Source organism: Trifolium pratense, linkage group LG1 (genome assembly GCF_020283565.1).
Source record: "Trifolium pratense cultivar HEN17-A07 linkage group LG1, ARS_RC_1.1, whole genome shotgun sequence".
NCBI lineage: Eukaryota > Viridiplantae > Streptophyta > Magnoliopsida > Fabales > Fabaceae > Trifolium > Trifolium pratense.
Genome location: NC_060059.1, coordinates 11,696,614 through 11,711,310, shown reverse-complemented (window position 1 = coordinate 11,711,310; position 14,697 = coordinate 11,696,614). Strand labels below are relative to the sequence as shown.

At 32.6% G+C, this 14,697-nt stretch overlaps 3 protein-coding genes across 4 annotated transcripts; all 3 read right to left on the bottom strand.

Moving 5' to 3' along the window:
• Positions 1–1,723: 1,723 nt before the first annotated feature.
• Positions 1,724–3,075, bottom strand: LOC123923783 (pectinesterase inhibitor 6-like). The gene has a single exon (XM_045976552.1). The coding sequence runs from the start codon at positions 2,738–2,740 to the stop codon at positions 2,141–2,143; it is 600 nt and encodes a 199-aa protein (XP_045832508.1). The 5' UTR covers positions 2,741–3,075; the 3' UTR covers positions 1,724–2,140.
• A 1,125-nt stretch (positions 3,076–4,200) lies between these two features.
• LOC123923877 (mitochondrial zinc maintenance protein 1, mitochondrial) lies at positions 4,201–7,467 on the bottom strand. 2 transcript variants are annotated; one of them, XM_045976717.1, is made up of 3 exons: positions 7,156–7,467; positions 6,138–6,230; positions 4,201–4,496 (listed from the first exon to the last, which is right to left on the bottom strand). In XM_045976717.1, the coding sequence occupies exons 1-2, from the start codon at positions 7,397–7,399 to the stop codon at positions 6,154–6,156; spliced, it is 321 nt and encodes a 106-aa protein (XP_045832673.1). In that variant the 5' UTR covers positions 7,400–7,467; the 3' UTR covers positions 4,201–4,496; positions 6,138–6,153. The 2 variants fall into 2 exon arrangements, with proteins under 2 accessions (XP_045832673.1, XP_045832613.1); XM_045976657.1 differs by lacking the exon at positions 4,201–4,496 and having other exon boundaries at positions 5,829–6,230; positions 7,156–7,465.
• Positions 7,468–8,850: 1,383 nt separating this feature from the next.
• On the bottom strand, positions 8,851–12,735 carry LOC123923701. The gene is made up of 2 exons (XM_045976454.1): positions 11,737–12,735; positions 8,851–9,328 (listed from the first exon to the last, which is right to left on the bottom strand). The coding sequence occupies exons 1-2, from the start codon at positions 12,404–12,406 to the stop codon at positions 9,216–9,218; spliced, it is 783 nt and encodes a 260-aa protein (XP_045832410.1). The 5' UTR covers positions 12,407–12,735; the 3' UTR covers positions 8,851–9,215.
• Positions 12,736–14,697: the final 1,962 nt, after the last annotated feature.

The window sequence follows — 14,697 nt, the reverse complement described above, 5'->3', positions numbered from 1 at the left end:
TAGTCAGAAGTTTAATGTCAATTCAACAATACAGAAGATTGATGAAGAATGTAAGTTACATTTGCCTTTGTGATTGGCCTATTTCTCTTCTCTTTCTCACCTCCTTTTATTTCATCTATTTTTTTTTTCATCAACCAAATAAATGAAAACAAAATAGGGGCTAATTTGTCCTGAATTATTTTTTCTGCGAGATTAAAAGTTGTTTTTATTTTTCTCGGGGACTAATTAAATTGAATCCTGCGATTTTTTTAAGGAGTAAAATGAATCTTCCCTCTATTTTTATAAGTATACATGAATAAGTTAAAATTTAGATATTGAACACAAAACTCAACTTTGTAATTTTAAGAGTTAAAGTTCAAATGACAACTCTTATACGTAGAGTTTTGTTGGGTATATCCAACAACAAATCATTTAAAGTCATGTCATTTTTTATTTAATCATATTTTAAAATTTAAATTAATTTTGCATTATGGATATCACTAACCACCTTTTTTCACAGGTACGAAAAAATTCTTCTTTAGCACCCATATGTATAAGGCAGTGGGCTGTTACACTCTCACACACACAAATTTATTATAATTAATGAAGAATAATATATTATTTTAAATCTCAATAAATATTATTTTTAAATTATCTCAAATTTCATCTAGCATAAATTATGTCAATAAATCACACTCCTCTACTTCTACTCTTTTTTTTCTTTTCAAGTTTAAATATCTCAATAAATTTGGTTATCAACATTTGTTGAGTAGATCTTTCTTCAAATGAAAGTTCACCCACAAATTAAACGAGAAAAAAGAGTGTGTGTGTGTGGTGGGGGGGGGGGGGGGGGGGGGGGGGGGGGGTGGTGTCTGAGTAATTGGGCCTCAGCCCATGTGAGGAATCATATGAGTTCTCTAGGAAATAGGAACCATCATGAATCAAAGTTAAGTTACTCTCTCTTGGGATGTTTTCTCTTTAGGCCCCCCATGATTCTTTCCCTCCTGAATTTTATTTTTATGTCCTTTAATAAAAATTTCGGTTGCTACGAATCAATTTTTTTTTGTCTTGAAAAAAAAATTCGGTTTCGGTTAACCGAATTTTCCTTGAATTTGAACTAGAAAAAACTTCGGTTTCTGCGAACCGAAGTTTTTCTCAAGGGCAAAATTGGAATATTTGGGGTATAAAAGATACACGGGAGACCTATAGAGAAAACATCATGAATAGGTGATCTTGTGAAATGTTGTAGCATCTCAATCCAAAAATTAGAGAGGAGTGAATGTGTTATCGTTTAGCTATTGTTGTATTCTTATTTGAGATAACAAAGTAGTCGTTGAGTCATTTCTATCGACGTGGGCAGAAAGCGCCAAACCATGTTAATTCTTGTGTGTTATTATTACTTCAGTTGTGTTTTGAGTTTCATTTAAGATCTTATGTGAGTGTGATTTTTCTTAAACTCAAAAGTTATAAATGAAATAAGATGACAGGACAACTCTTAGGATCAAAGTTGTTAAATTCAAGTGTTTAAGCAAACTCATACTGTATTGTCTATGTGAAATCGCTGTACAAGTTTACTTCATATTAAAAATAAGATATATGACAATTGATGTATATACTTTTTTTTTACGGAATTGACATATATACTTATATAATATCAATGTATCAATAATTTAAATTTTCAACTAATTATAAAGCGAAAAACTAATATGAAAAACTCAAGATAACAAAGAAAATAAACCGAATGTGAAGATGAAGGAAAAAGATAAACTCGGTTATTGAATTCACTATGAGTCTAGCCGAGTAAACTCGGTTTCGTTTTCGAGTTTACTAAAATTTGAATTAACAACCGAGTCAATTTGAAATTGATACTTAGACTCGTGAAATTGTACAATTTTAACAACCTTGCTTAGGATTGTATAACATGAATGATAATTACAAAGAGCAAGCACCATCATAGTACAAATTGATCACAACGAATTATTCAACAATAAACACCTATAGGATTTACGAAATACCAATAGCAGAAGACTCAAAATAGCTAGCAGCATGCATATGGAGTGTCTGCACCATTTGTTTTCTTTTGCTGAGAGGACTATCACTAACCTATTAACAACTTATAAGCTTATTATAGCTCCTTGAAGAAACATCTTATTTATAACTTCTATGGATCAGAAATGCTTCCTAGTCCTGTAGTGGCAAGTTTGTTGACGAGAGCTAGAGCGTTACTGGTTATATAATAGACTTGTACAACCTTATTTCGCAGCAATTTAATTTTCCTACCGTTTTCGCCTTGAAATCCATCGAGGCAAGTATCTTGATTTGTGAGTGCTGCACTTATCCATGAATTAAGGTCCCCCATTTGTGTACCAAATGTGTTTCTGCTAAGTCTTCTGAGCACATTCAGTGACCTATGAAGCTCATCAAGGGCATCTGCAAAAGTCTCAACACAATCTAAAAGCGCAACTTTGTTTCTTCCTCTTAAATGCCCGTGTCTCTTTAAGTTTGCCAGATATGTTTGAACATGCTCAACCTCGCCGATTGTAACTGAAACTCCTGCCCTTGCCCACTTGCTGGGGCTTCTTCCAGCACTGTTAGAGAACGGTGCTAGCGAGCGCTTGCAAAGGTTTTGATACCTAGTTACTTTGCAAGCATCTTTTACATTGTCTTTCTCTTTTGCAAATACCAATTGGCTAGTATTTGCAAGGTATGAAAGAAAAATAAATGTAACCAGTAAAGTAAGGTGTGATTTTCTTCTGACCATTTCGGCGAAAGACCAAAGAAGAAGTATTTGTGTGCTAGTTTGGTACTTAACAGTACAAAAAGAGGATGGAGAAGTTAGGAATGACCTTGTAGAGTTCTAGTGGAATTAGAGAGCTGTATGATGAGGTTTATAAAGATAGGTTCCTTCAAAGCATATGCATACTGTGGTTGTTATGTCTCACATTAATGCACCTTTTCTGAGGTAGGTTGTTACATAGGCAAGAAACCAGTGAGTTCAACTAAAAAAGGTATATGGAAGGTGATTTGAAATAGACAGGTGGAAAAAGTAAGTAGCATGTTATTAGAAAAGAAGGTAAGTATCTCCATAAATATAATCTGGGATAAGAACAAGATATGCTCCATTTTTATAGTATTGTGAGAGCATCACCAATGGTAATCTCCTATAGTATAAGTCTCTGTTAAAACTTTTAAGTGGTCCTCATATGCCTTATCACATTTTAGCAACACTTGATTAATTTAATTCAATTTTTGATTCCTTAAAATGGATCTCTTCGGTGACTTCACGTGTCAGACTTTAATACTTTATAATATTCACATTTAAGTTTATTTTAAATTAAAATATTAAATTGGTTCCCATGTTTAAGATTTATTCGAATATTTCTTCATTGCTCCCTCATAAGTCATAAGCAATCCTCTCTCTTCATTTCTTATTTAAGCAACATTACATGATTTTTGTCAATTCATCCTCCTCCATTGACAAAACAGAATAAGAAACCCTAAGCTGAAGAAACTAAACAAGCAACTAGCATTGGAGATGTTCTGAGTGCTTCTGCACAGTTCATTCGGAAGGATAATTTAAAATTGCAATAAGTTTCATCAATTTGCTACTGCTAACAAAAAAAATTCATAAAAACAAAAATTGTGTTCAAACACATTACAGACAACACAAGTAAACAGTGCAACATAAAAGGTTAATTGCAAAACTGTTTAGTTTGTTTGTCAAATAGTCTAATGGTTAAAACTTTCATCCTTGGGGTGAATAAGTGAGGTGACTAATTAAGTGGAGAATTTCAAGTTCGATCTCTGACCATATAATACGATTTTCCTACCAACTGAGTTATACTCACGGGAAGACACAACTGTTCATTATATTTGTTTGATGACAAATGCACAACCTAATTTTTTATTTTTTTTAATAGAATAGAGTTGTTTTACCAGTGTCTTTGTTTTGCTTGCTATTTAACAATCAATGCACAGTACATATAGATATAGCTTCTTAATAAAACAAGCTTTGTGATCGAAGCCAAATAGGCCTTGATGATCTTCTCCAACGGTGTCGATAAACCTTGGTTAAATTTATGGATATTTTTTACTTCTTAAATGATGTAAGATTAAGATATCTAATTTTTTTAGCAACATATTTAAACTTTTTCCTATTTATCATTTGTTTTCTTTCATCCCATAGTAACAGTTTTCATAAATAAATATGAAACAACTATTTTTGTATTGTTCGATATCAATGACATCAATTATTTGAATAACTGTAACTTTTCTATTCCTTGCACCTATGGAAACAAATAACTTTCAGCTAACAAGAAGATGTTCCCATTGCCACCGATTGTATCTTAACTAGTAAGCCAAAAGGCCAATGAAAATGAAGTCGCGATAAGATAAGTATAAAAAGAAGTCGACGCTTAAGCATCCAAATCTGGCCTTTGATCTTACTACATACTATAGCACATAGAGTTCGTGTTGGTTTAAAATACACGAGGTCTCTTTTCATGCTTGCATCTTTTCTACAAAATAGAAAATGAGTATAAAAATTGATTAGTATTTGCCTGACTTAAAAGCCAAAAATTAGACCCTATCACAGGCCATATATTATATATAAGCAAGTGGTAACGAGGTTCAATTAATGTCATTAAATAGAGTGGATATTCAGTTCATCAATAGTGTGCAACATGACTTCCTTCCAACTATTTCCTATTCTGGATATCAATTCGGTTCGTCATGATATTTTTCTAACAGAAGTTTCAATCTGGCATGGCCAACTTACCCATTGTTTCACATTTCACGGTATTTTGAACAAGTGACAATCTATGAAATGCTACAGGCTCGAGTTAGCACTTCATCCTATGTTTATTCTTCACAGTAATAAAGAGCTGTAATGCAAAACTTACAGCAGAAAACCATGAATTACACACTCTTAACCAACTGTGATAGTGCGTGAAAAAAAAAAAAACCAACTGTGATAGCAATATTTTCTCACTTTTATGCAAATTACTTGTAAACAAGGACCAAATAGTTAGTCAGTAGTCAGATTATGGTATATGCAATTTGTACAGCGAGGGCATGTGATTGTTCCTCATGAGAATGTAGGTTGTTGGTTCACAACAAAACTGGGAACTCTATTTATGACCTACGCTATATTTTTTTAAACAACAGCAAACTCTATTTCATTAATATTAATAATACAACACAACTAGGAATACTCGCAAATAAACGGGAATTAGCTAAAGAAATGGATTTTCAAATTAGAGTTTAATCAACCACATTTGCTTGTCATCGAATAAACTCCCATCTTAAGTTTGGTGATCGCAGCAGTAACTTTACACCGATCTTATTATCATATTATGACCTAAGCAACATCTATAGTTAAAAATAGCTAAAGTATAATTCTAACACATATATAACTCCCAAAATTGAATACTGACACTTCGAGTCTGAACCTGAATTCAGCAATCACCACCACATATGCACTACTGTTTATTGATTGTTTTGAAAAGTCAATCAAGTAAGACTGTTAATTATTACAAATGATAAGTAGACATTGGTTATGGAGTGCATTTTGAATTTTATTTTTTTACAAAGTATCAGGGAGCCAGGGAGATCAATAATTATATGTTCTATCTTCACAACCACACCTCAAAGCCTCGAGCCACCCCAGGGGAGGGGAGGTGTAGACAGACCCTTAAATTTGAAAAGTTTAAAGATCCCTCCAGCTTTCACCCACTTGAATTTTAGTACTTCTAATGTTTTTTCTGTTCTTGTTATTCTAAATGCACGAGACTATGAGTAACTATATTTGCTCCCATTTCAGTTTTGGCTCCTCATAATTAAGGTATATAAATCCTCATTTTTTCATGCATCAGGGTTCAATCCTCGTAAGTCACCATTTTTTCACGACAGATTGGTCCTCACGACAAAACTATAACGCTGACAAACTATGTGTGGGGGACCAAAACCCAAATGAGTATAAAACACATTAAAAGAGGTGAGCTACATCACACAATCATACATCAGATTAAAAGGTAGACTTAAACTACCAAATGAAGAAATCTAAGCGAAAATTTCAAGTACTGCCAAACACTAGAATCATTACTTATTGCTCCTAAGCAAAAATAAACAATCGGGAAGAGAAAACACTTCGTTCTAACCTCCTCGCTTCTATCCTTACCCTGACTTCTGAATAATTTCTTCAGAAGGAATTTCAAAGGTTGCTCCCGCATGATCTTTACTAGGCTTCACTACTGCAACAATAAATTTGCAAAATTAACACAAAAAAATTAGAACTAGTTTGGATGAAGTTTTAACTAACACTCGTACAAAAAGAATAACTAAAGTTATTATTTTACAATAGTTATAATATTCTAATTAATAGTTTCTCTTAAATAAAATTTTGCACCTCAATTTTCATAACTTTCATTTAGCTTCTCAAAAAACAGTTCTGAACTTATAAGAGTTTTTATGACTTACAAGTAAGAGCTAGTTTTGATAAACTTGTCAACAACCACTTATGAAGAATATTTTTTAAAAACCTAGTAATAATATTGAGTTTTGTAATCAACAATCTATTGCATATGTTAAAATCAGCTTCTGTATCTTTTATTTTTCAGAAACTCTCTAACTTCTCTTTAAACACTTAGGGTTCGTTTGGCCCAGCTTTTTTTAGAGCTTATGCAAACAGCTTATGCAATTTTTATATATTATTATAAGTTTGTCAAGGTAGTTTATGATAAAATAGCTTACAAAATTACAATTTTCACTAGTGTGAACTTATAAAATAGCATAAACCCTAATTTATATTGCATAAACTGTTTGCATAAGCTCAAAAAAAGCTGGGCCAAACGAGCCCTTATAATCCTAATCCTATAAGGATATTCTTTTGTAAGTGAATAACTATAAACTCATTCAATTAAGAAGCTCTAATAAGTTAGAAGCTAATCCAAACAAGGCCTAAGAACCAATTTGGCTAAACTTCTCAACAAGTACTTATAGAAAGGGAAATACTATACATTTTCTAAACTATAGATTTTCCTGTATAAGCTGAAATTAATCTTCTAAATTTCAATTAATCTCTTTCATTTAACTCCTACATAAAAATCTAACAGAAACAAATTATCAAACAGGTGGAGTGCTGAACAAGAGAAAGAGAGAATTGAAAAGAAACCGTACAGTAACTGCTGGTATCAGTATTGAGTGGTGCTTGGACGATCATGGTAGTGATGAAAACGGCGGCCTCGTCGGCCTCTGCGAGAAGCTTCTGGATCTCAGCTTCGGAGGTGACATTCTTGTTTTCTTCGAATTTCTTACGAACCTCTACCGCAGATCCCTGCAGCATCGGAGTATCGCCGGCGAATGATTTCCGAGTGGCTTTTAACAGTGCCCGGTATGCACTCAGAACTTTCCCTTTCGTCATCTCTTCCGCTGATCACTTTTTCTTCTTCGTTTCGGTTTACCGGTAGTAGTCTAATGCTGCTCCTATACGACGTCGTTATTTCAGTATTGTTTTGTTCAATTTTTAATTTATTTTTTAAAATTAGGGTTACCTACACTGCTACACATTTGGTTCTTTACGTTTATTTTAGGTTTTAATTTGATCTCTTACGTTTAAAAAGTATCAATTTGTTCCCTTACGTTTATTTTAGGTTTCAAGTTAGTTCTTTCCGTAAATTTTGTCACATGTGGCAGCCAATTTGCATATGTGGACTGCCACGTGACATTTGGACACACTGACACGTGTATTGTTCAAACGGTGTTAGTGGCAAAACTAACGGAAACGACTAACTTGAAACCTAAAATAAACGTAAGGGATCAAATTGATACTTTTTAAACGTAAGGGACCAAATTGACACCTAAAATAAACGTAAGGGACCAAATATGTAGTTAAACCTAAAATTAGAGTGGAAATATATTTTTTTAATTTTTTTGTTTACGACGGAGCTGAGGATCGAACCTTTGCATTACTACTCAAACCCGTTACCACTCGATCAAATCTGGTGCCTTTGATTTTTATTTTTTTTTAATCTAAACTCACACACTTTAGGGTAAATAAGTGAGAAATTCGGATTTCAACCTATCTAATAAGCTTATTTATGGTCTTTTGATATTTCATATTTTAGACAATTTATATTTGAGACAAAAAATTGTTATGTGGTTTGTGATATTTCATATTTTAGACAATTTATATTTGAGACAAAAAATTGTTATGTGGTTTAATGAGGGACAAAACTTTCAATTTTTGTTCAATCTCTTGCCCTCGATTTATCCAATCCTATGAACAATTTTCAAGTTAAATACAATACAACTAAAGTTGTCTGGTTCAATTTCATTTTTATTAGAACAAACTCACCTGGACCTTATAACTCTTAGAACACTTCCATTTAATTCAAATATAATAAACCATCCATTTATAATCTGTAAATTAATCTCTTTTTAGGTTTAATATTCATATTTGAAATAACATAAATAACTTAAGAAAATAGAATTGTGCAACAAGAATAGGTTTTGGATTCTAGAAATCAAAACAAAATTTCAGATACTAGAATCCAAACGTAACACATGTATTGGGAGCACTCGAATTCTAAAATCCGAGCAAATATTTTTAGAAATTCGGAGGGCGCCAAGCTCTTGGTTGGTTCTAGAATCAGTATGAAAATGAAAAGTCAATTTATATTAATCTTATGTTTATATTTGAGAAAAATAGCAAGGTCTGTTTTTGTAGTTGATTCCAAGTATACCTTAACAAATACACCTTAGTCAAAAGTTGATATTTTGAATCCATGCGCAGTTGAAAATTGCAATTTTTTATGTTCAATCAAATATCAGGCAGCAAATAGCTGAAAACAAAGGACGTACCCAAACTTGAGCATACTTTGATTTTCATTTTTCAAATTTGAGAATTTGTATGGCTGAGATTAAAAATGGTACACATGTAACACATCTCATACAACAAAACAAAGCTCGACATTTTCAGTCGTCATTCCTTGTTCCTCTCCTCGCACGTCCTTATAATAAGCACATCAATTCAATAGTTGGATCAGATGTTTAAGAACATGAATGATCCCAAAACTATATCATATGGTATCTAAAATACTCAGGATATTGATTCGGCGAATGAGTCCGGATGAGGTGATACTCTAAAAGCCGCATAGTCAGTCAGGGGTTCATGCACAAAAGAAGCCAGTCCCACTCCCAGCCTCCTTTTGAAGGAAAGACAGAATTTTGTGCAATCATCACCTAAGAGCATCAATCATTCTACAATCATTCTTTCTACGACGGCATCTATGATGAGATTTTTGATCTAGCAAGGTGTTCTCCCCAACCATCTCCATTTTAGAATCTACAGCTGGTACAATGAAGGTTCAAGTTAATCTCTGAAAAATGCCAATTACAGTACTAAATTTTATATGCAACAAAGGCCTTAGTAGATAATGGCTTGAAGATATTATTGTACAAAATCTCAAAACTATAATCAGACAAGACAATAAAAATATAGAGACTTTCAAATCATCCGCTTTTACTTGTATATTACGGTTCAGCTGTGCTATTTACAGCGAACAACTTTATCACGAAATCACTGCGAATAATTTGTGGCCGTTAGATCTCTGCTTTAGAGGAAAACATGGGTGGGTTCAAGTAAAAGTGAAAAGGGTGCAACGCAGCTCAATATGTGTCGTGATGTTTTTCGTGAAGCATTTTTCGCTATATATAGTGTTTTCCATTACGGTTTGTTTCAGCAGGCACTTTAAAGTTTACAGCAGAGGATCACAGAAGTTTAATCAGGAAAACATAATGCTAATGACAGAAAATCATATTAAGTGAAAATTCCATTTAAACTCTCATGGCATGCTATAGATCCATAGAAGAAGAATAAAATCTCATCCTACTGGATGGAGTCAGTTTATATAGATCACATATGGCCCATGATTACCTAATCCCTATCGATCTATCATTTATAAGTTCAAATATTACACATTCACCTCTAAATTTCAATGGTTTGATCTATAGCTTTGTAAGGAGCTACCCGATACAGCCAAAACTACCTAAGATTAGATTCTACTGTTTTTTTTTTTTTCTTTCTACAATGTAAGCTCCCCTTTTTTCCCCTCCTAATTATTCCTCCATCTTAACATTTTCATCTTCATAAAGCTGAGTTTACATGCTATAGAACAGTGACATTCAAAATATTTTAAGAATGTTTCTTTGAAACAGAAAATCTAAATTGCAAACAAGGGAGAAAAGTGTCACCAGGAACAAATATAAATTGCAAAAATACAATATATATTATTATATAATATTTTAAATGTGTTTCTGATATTTCCAGTGATTAACTTGCTATGTTCATAACACTTTTTCTTTACGTAAAGTTAGTATAAAAACAGTAAATGCCATTGCCATTTGCAAACAACCTCTTTTTTCAAAAATCATAATTAAATATTTGGCACAAAAAATAACATATAACTTCATATTAGGACTTCTAGATAAATGTCTCTCTCAACAATACTCACCACATTATGGCTAATTCCTAACTCCAGCCAAAAGTACAAATTTACAACACTACCAACAACAATGTGATTGTGTTATTTCATCCATCACTTGTGCTCACCGAGACATCAAATCTCAAACCTTAAAACATGATTTTGCTGAGTTTGTATGGCAGGTCTCTACCTATTTACAAGCAATGTTTTTCTTGGCACACTCTCCAACCATCTCTCTGAGTATCTATCTAGGAAGTGAGAATCAGTATCATTCAAAAACAAAGACAAATAGGAAGCCTGACTAAAGGGGACTGATCGACCAAAATATGTTCTAGATTTCCATTGTCAGACACTATACAATTGAAGAAGGGAGGAAGAGTTGTGTTTGCCAGCAAGTTGTTGTAACTTTAAAGTTCAACAGAAAGGTAACTCAAAAAGTTGATACAAAGATTAATAATCCTTTCATCCACCAGTAAGAAGCTTCACCAAACATCAAATCACATGGCACGCCGGAATGCAAGCATTACCCCCCAATGGCAGAACAATATTAAGCCTAAGTTTGCTTTGGGGGTATATAATGTGGGAAATTTAAGAGTACAGTTTCCTAAAAATTGAGGTGTTTAGTATAACAGTAATGAAAAGATAATTTCTTGGGTACACTGTACACCTCAATTTCTCTTTTCAACCCTGTTTAGATTGACTTATTTGAGCTCATGTACTTGCATAAGCACTTGCAAAACTGATTGACAAAGCTTATGGAAACAACTTATGATACCCGTTTGGATTTGACTTATTTTTGAGCTTATGAAAATAGCTTATGCAAATAAAGAAACTTTTACGTCAATTGATAAGTTTTCACCGACAAAAATTGTATCTTTATAAGTTATTTTCTCATAAACAACCTTGAAAATCTTATAATAATACATAAAAGTTTATTTATTTGCCTAAGTTGTTTCACATAAGCTAAAAAATAATCCAATGCCCATGGTCATAAATTGTTTTAAGCTTATTTCCATAAGTTCTCTAGGATAGCTTATTAAAACAACTTATAGATATGAAACAATTTGACTTTATTTCATCTTTTGTTATAAAAAAACTTTATACATGAGCACATATAAGCACTTAATTAAGTTGTTTATCCAACCAGAGATGTTAAATCATCCACAACAGTAAACCCCACTAGTAAACAAGGATGCCCTCAGAAATGAATCAAAGATATGCAGAAAAGATTAAACCTTTAGAGCAATCAACGCAAAAAAAAAAAAAAAAACTTTACCTCCTCCAAGTTGGTTACCCCAAAACAACACTCTATGATCATCCTCTTCCTCATCAAACTCATCACCATACCCAAACTCAGCATCGCCGCGATAACCCGGTTCACTCCCATACCCAGATTCATTTCCATTCCCTTCAGAACACCCATTAACCCCAAACCCAATACCCACATTCTCCTTCTCCTTTTCACCACTCCCACCATCCCTAGAATTCTTAGCTTCACCAACATCAGAACTCCAATTAGCATCCCCATTCCCAAAAAGTTCCCCACTTGAATCAGTCCCCATAGCCACCGGAAAATCAGAGCAAGTCCCATAAGCAGCAGAAGCCCCAACTGAACAACAACGTCGATTGGCGCTACGATCGCTACTTCGGCCGGAAACAGATCTGGAACCGCGACGGCGTCGTTTTCGAGCGATGAGACGGTAATTTGCGGTTTTGTAATTGGGTTGTTTATCATCGTCGGCGATTGTTAGTTTGGAGAGGTCGAGGGAAAAGGATGTTGTGGTTCGGTCGGAGAGACAAGGGCGTTTGTTGAGGTTGTGGGACCCATCTAAAGTTGGTGGTGGTGGTGGTGTTGTTGTTTGGTGATGGAGATGAAAGGGTCTCCATGTACGAAGCTGTAATACGCATGAGTCTATGGAGGGTTTGTGAGACATGGATTGAGTCATGAGAAGAAGAAAAAAGAAGATTCTAGAATGAATTTGTTTTGTTTGGGTAATTAGGTTGACTTTGTTGAAATGGTGGTGAGAGAGAGTGTGGTGTTGAAATGGAACAGCAACAGATCAGAGAGAGAGAGAGAGAGAGAGAGAGAGAGAGAGAGAGAGAGAGAGAGAGAGAGAGAGAGAGAGGTGGTTGAATGTGGTTGGCGGAATTGATACAGTATTGTGTGTTTACGAGATTGTTGACATAGAAATAGGTCCCGCCATAACGCCCGACACTACTCCACTCCACCCATTCAACTGTTCCAACATGCATGGGATAAACAAAAACGAAATAAGGTTCTAGATTTCATCCTCAACTCTATTGTAAAAAAATAATACTCCCTCCTGTCCTTATTATAAGGAACAGTTTGGAATTTTTTTTGGTCCTTTATATAAGAAACACTCCTTAAATCTATGCTTTATTAAATAAGTAATTCCTTTTATACCCTTATTAAATTGAATTGGTATACTCCAATATAACCTATTCCAATGTTTAACATTAATTACACACACATTTCCTATACAAAAAAATTGGAGGCAAATTTTAGTAAACAAAGAGTCACATAAATGGTCTACCACCATGTATAGGAGGAGTTATATTGGAATTAAGAATAGTGGTTTAGTATATTGATAATTACAAGAGACAACAATCAATTAAGACCAAGGTTAGTTTTGGAATTAAACATAACATTTTAGAATTTTTAATAAAAAAAATAGGTTTCCTTGGTCTGTGTGTTTTTGTTAAACTGTTCCTTATAATAAGGACTAGAGGGAGTAATAATAATAATTACTTTCTCAGGGTTTCATTATAAATGAATATATTTTTTTTAAAAAAATTTTATTGAATAATTTGTGTATTGATTTATAATATAAATTAAATATTTTATAAAAAAATATATTATGAATTAAATATATAAATTATTCAATAAATCTTAAAAAAAAATAAAAAAATTTACTTATATATGACCAAATAAAATATTGTTGAATATGATTAAGAATTTAAGATTGCATTTTAGTTCTTAAAAAAGAATAGGATGTATTTAATTTGTAAAAGATACTCCACCGTATTCTTAATAATATAAGGAATATTTTTTTTTCTTATTTTACTTTTTTATTTTATAAAAAAAAAGTAAAATAAGAAAAAAAAAATAGATATATTTACCGATATTGAGTTCAAGTAATTAAAAAATTATCTTAAAACGGATCGTTCAGGAGAATCCACTTAATTATTTTTTTTTAGTAAAATCTAGACCTTTTATTTAAAAGTCAAAAAAATAAATATGAAAAGATGCCTTTTTAATGATGCGGATACACAATGCTCTCTCTCCGGTGATTTTTACAATTGAAGGGATTCTTTCTCACATTGTTCAGGTATATAAAATTTCCAAAAATAGCCTATTTTTTTACGTACCTACATATTTTTTTTTAAAATGTGTAGGTAACAAAATAAATTTGGAAAATTTTTACATACCTACACACTTTTTTCAAAGTGTTCAGGTAACAAAAAAAATTAGAAATATTTTATATACCTGAACACTTTTTTCCAAAGTGTGTAGGTAACAAAATAAATTTGAAAAAATTTTACATACCTACACACTTTTTTTCAAAGTGTTCAGGTAAAAAAAAAAATTTACATATCAGAACACTTTTTTCAAAGTGTTCCGGTAACCAAATTTTTTTCTTCAAGGTTTTAGTTTATATATGAGGGCAAATTCATCCATTCAAAATTAACGTTGGGGTAGATTGACAATTGTTGGGGTAGAAAAAAAAAATTCCAATTTTTGCTGGTGAGAACTTATAAATTAACTTGCATCAGCTAAAAAATAAGCAATTCCAAACGGAGCCTAAACCTACGGGTTATGATAATGTAAGGCTTAAAATTGGATAAAAAAAAAGTTGCATCATGCTTTTTGATAACGGAAAAAATTATAATGAATAAGAATAAAATGATAAAATACAAGAAACTATGAGCTGAGCTAAATAACGAGTGCTAACATACTCTCTAACACGTCTTAAAAAAAAAAAATACTACATATGAGATTTTTTTTTTAGGCCCCTCATGTATCTTTTATACCTCCAAATATTCCAATTTTGCCCTTTATAAAAATTTCGGTTTGTAGAAACTGAAATTTTTTCTAGTTCAAATTCAGGAAAAATTTGGTTAACAAAAACCAATTTTTTTTGCCTTGAAAAAAAAAATTCATTGAAGGGCAAAAAAGTAAAATTCAGAGGAGAAAAAAAAACCATGAGAGGCCAAT

What these genes read in the sequence shown, in the direction of transcription:
- LOC123923783 (XM_045976552.1), bottom strand. Translation starts at nt 2,740, where the DNA reads ATGGTCAGAAGAAAATCACACCTTACTTTACTGGTTACATTTATTTTT.
- LOC123923877 (XM_045976717.1), bottom strand. Translation starts at nt 7,399, where the DNA reads ATGACGAAAGGGAAAGTTCTGAGTGCATACCGGGCACTGTTAAAAGCC. An exon ending in TACTGATACCAGCAGTTACT is followed by an intron (nt 6,231 to 7,155) that starts GTACGGTTTCTT and finishes TTATTGTTGCAG; the next exon opens with TAGTGAAGCCTAGTAAAGAT.
- LOC123923701 (XM_045976454.1), bottom strand. Translation starts at nt 12,406, where the DNA reads ATGACTCAATCCATGTCTCACAAACCCTCCATAGACTCATGCGTATTA. An exon ending in GGGTAACCAACTTGGAGGAG is followed by an intron (nt 9,329 to 11,736) that starts GTAAAGTTTTTT and finishes TCATTGTACCAG; the next exon opens with CTGTAGATTCTAAAATGGAG.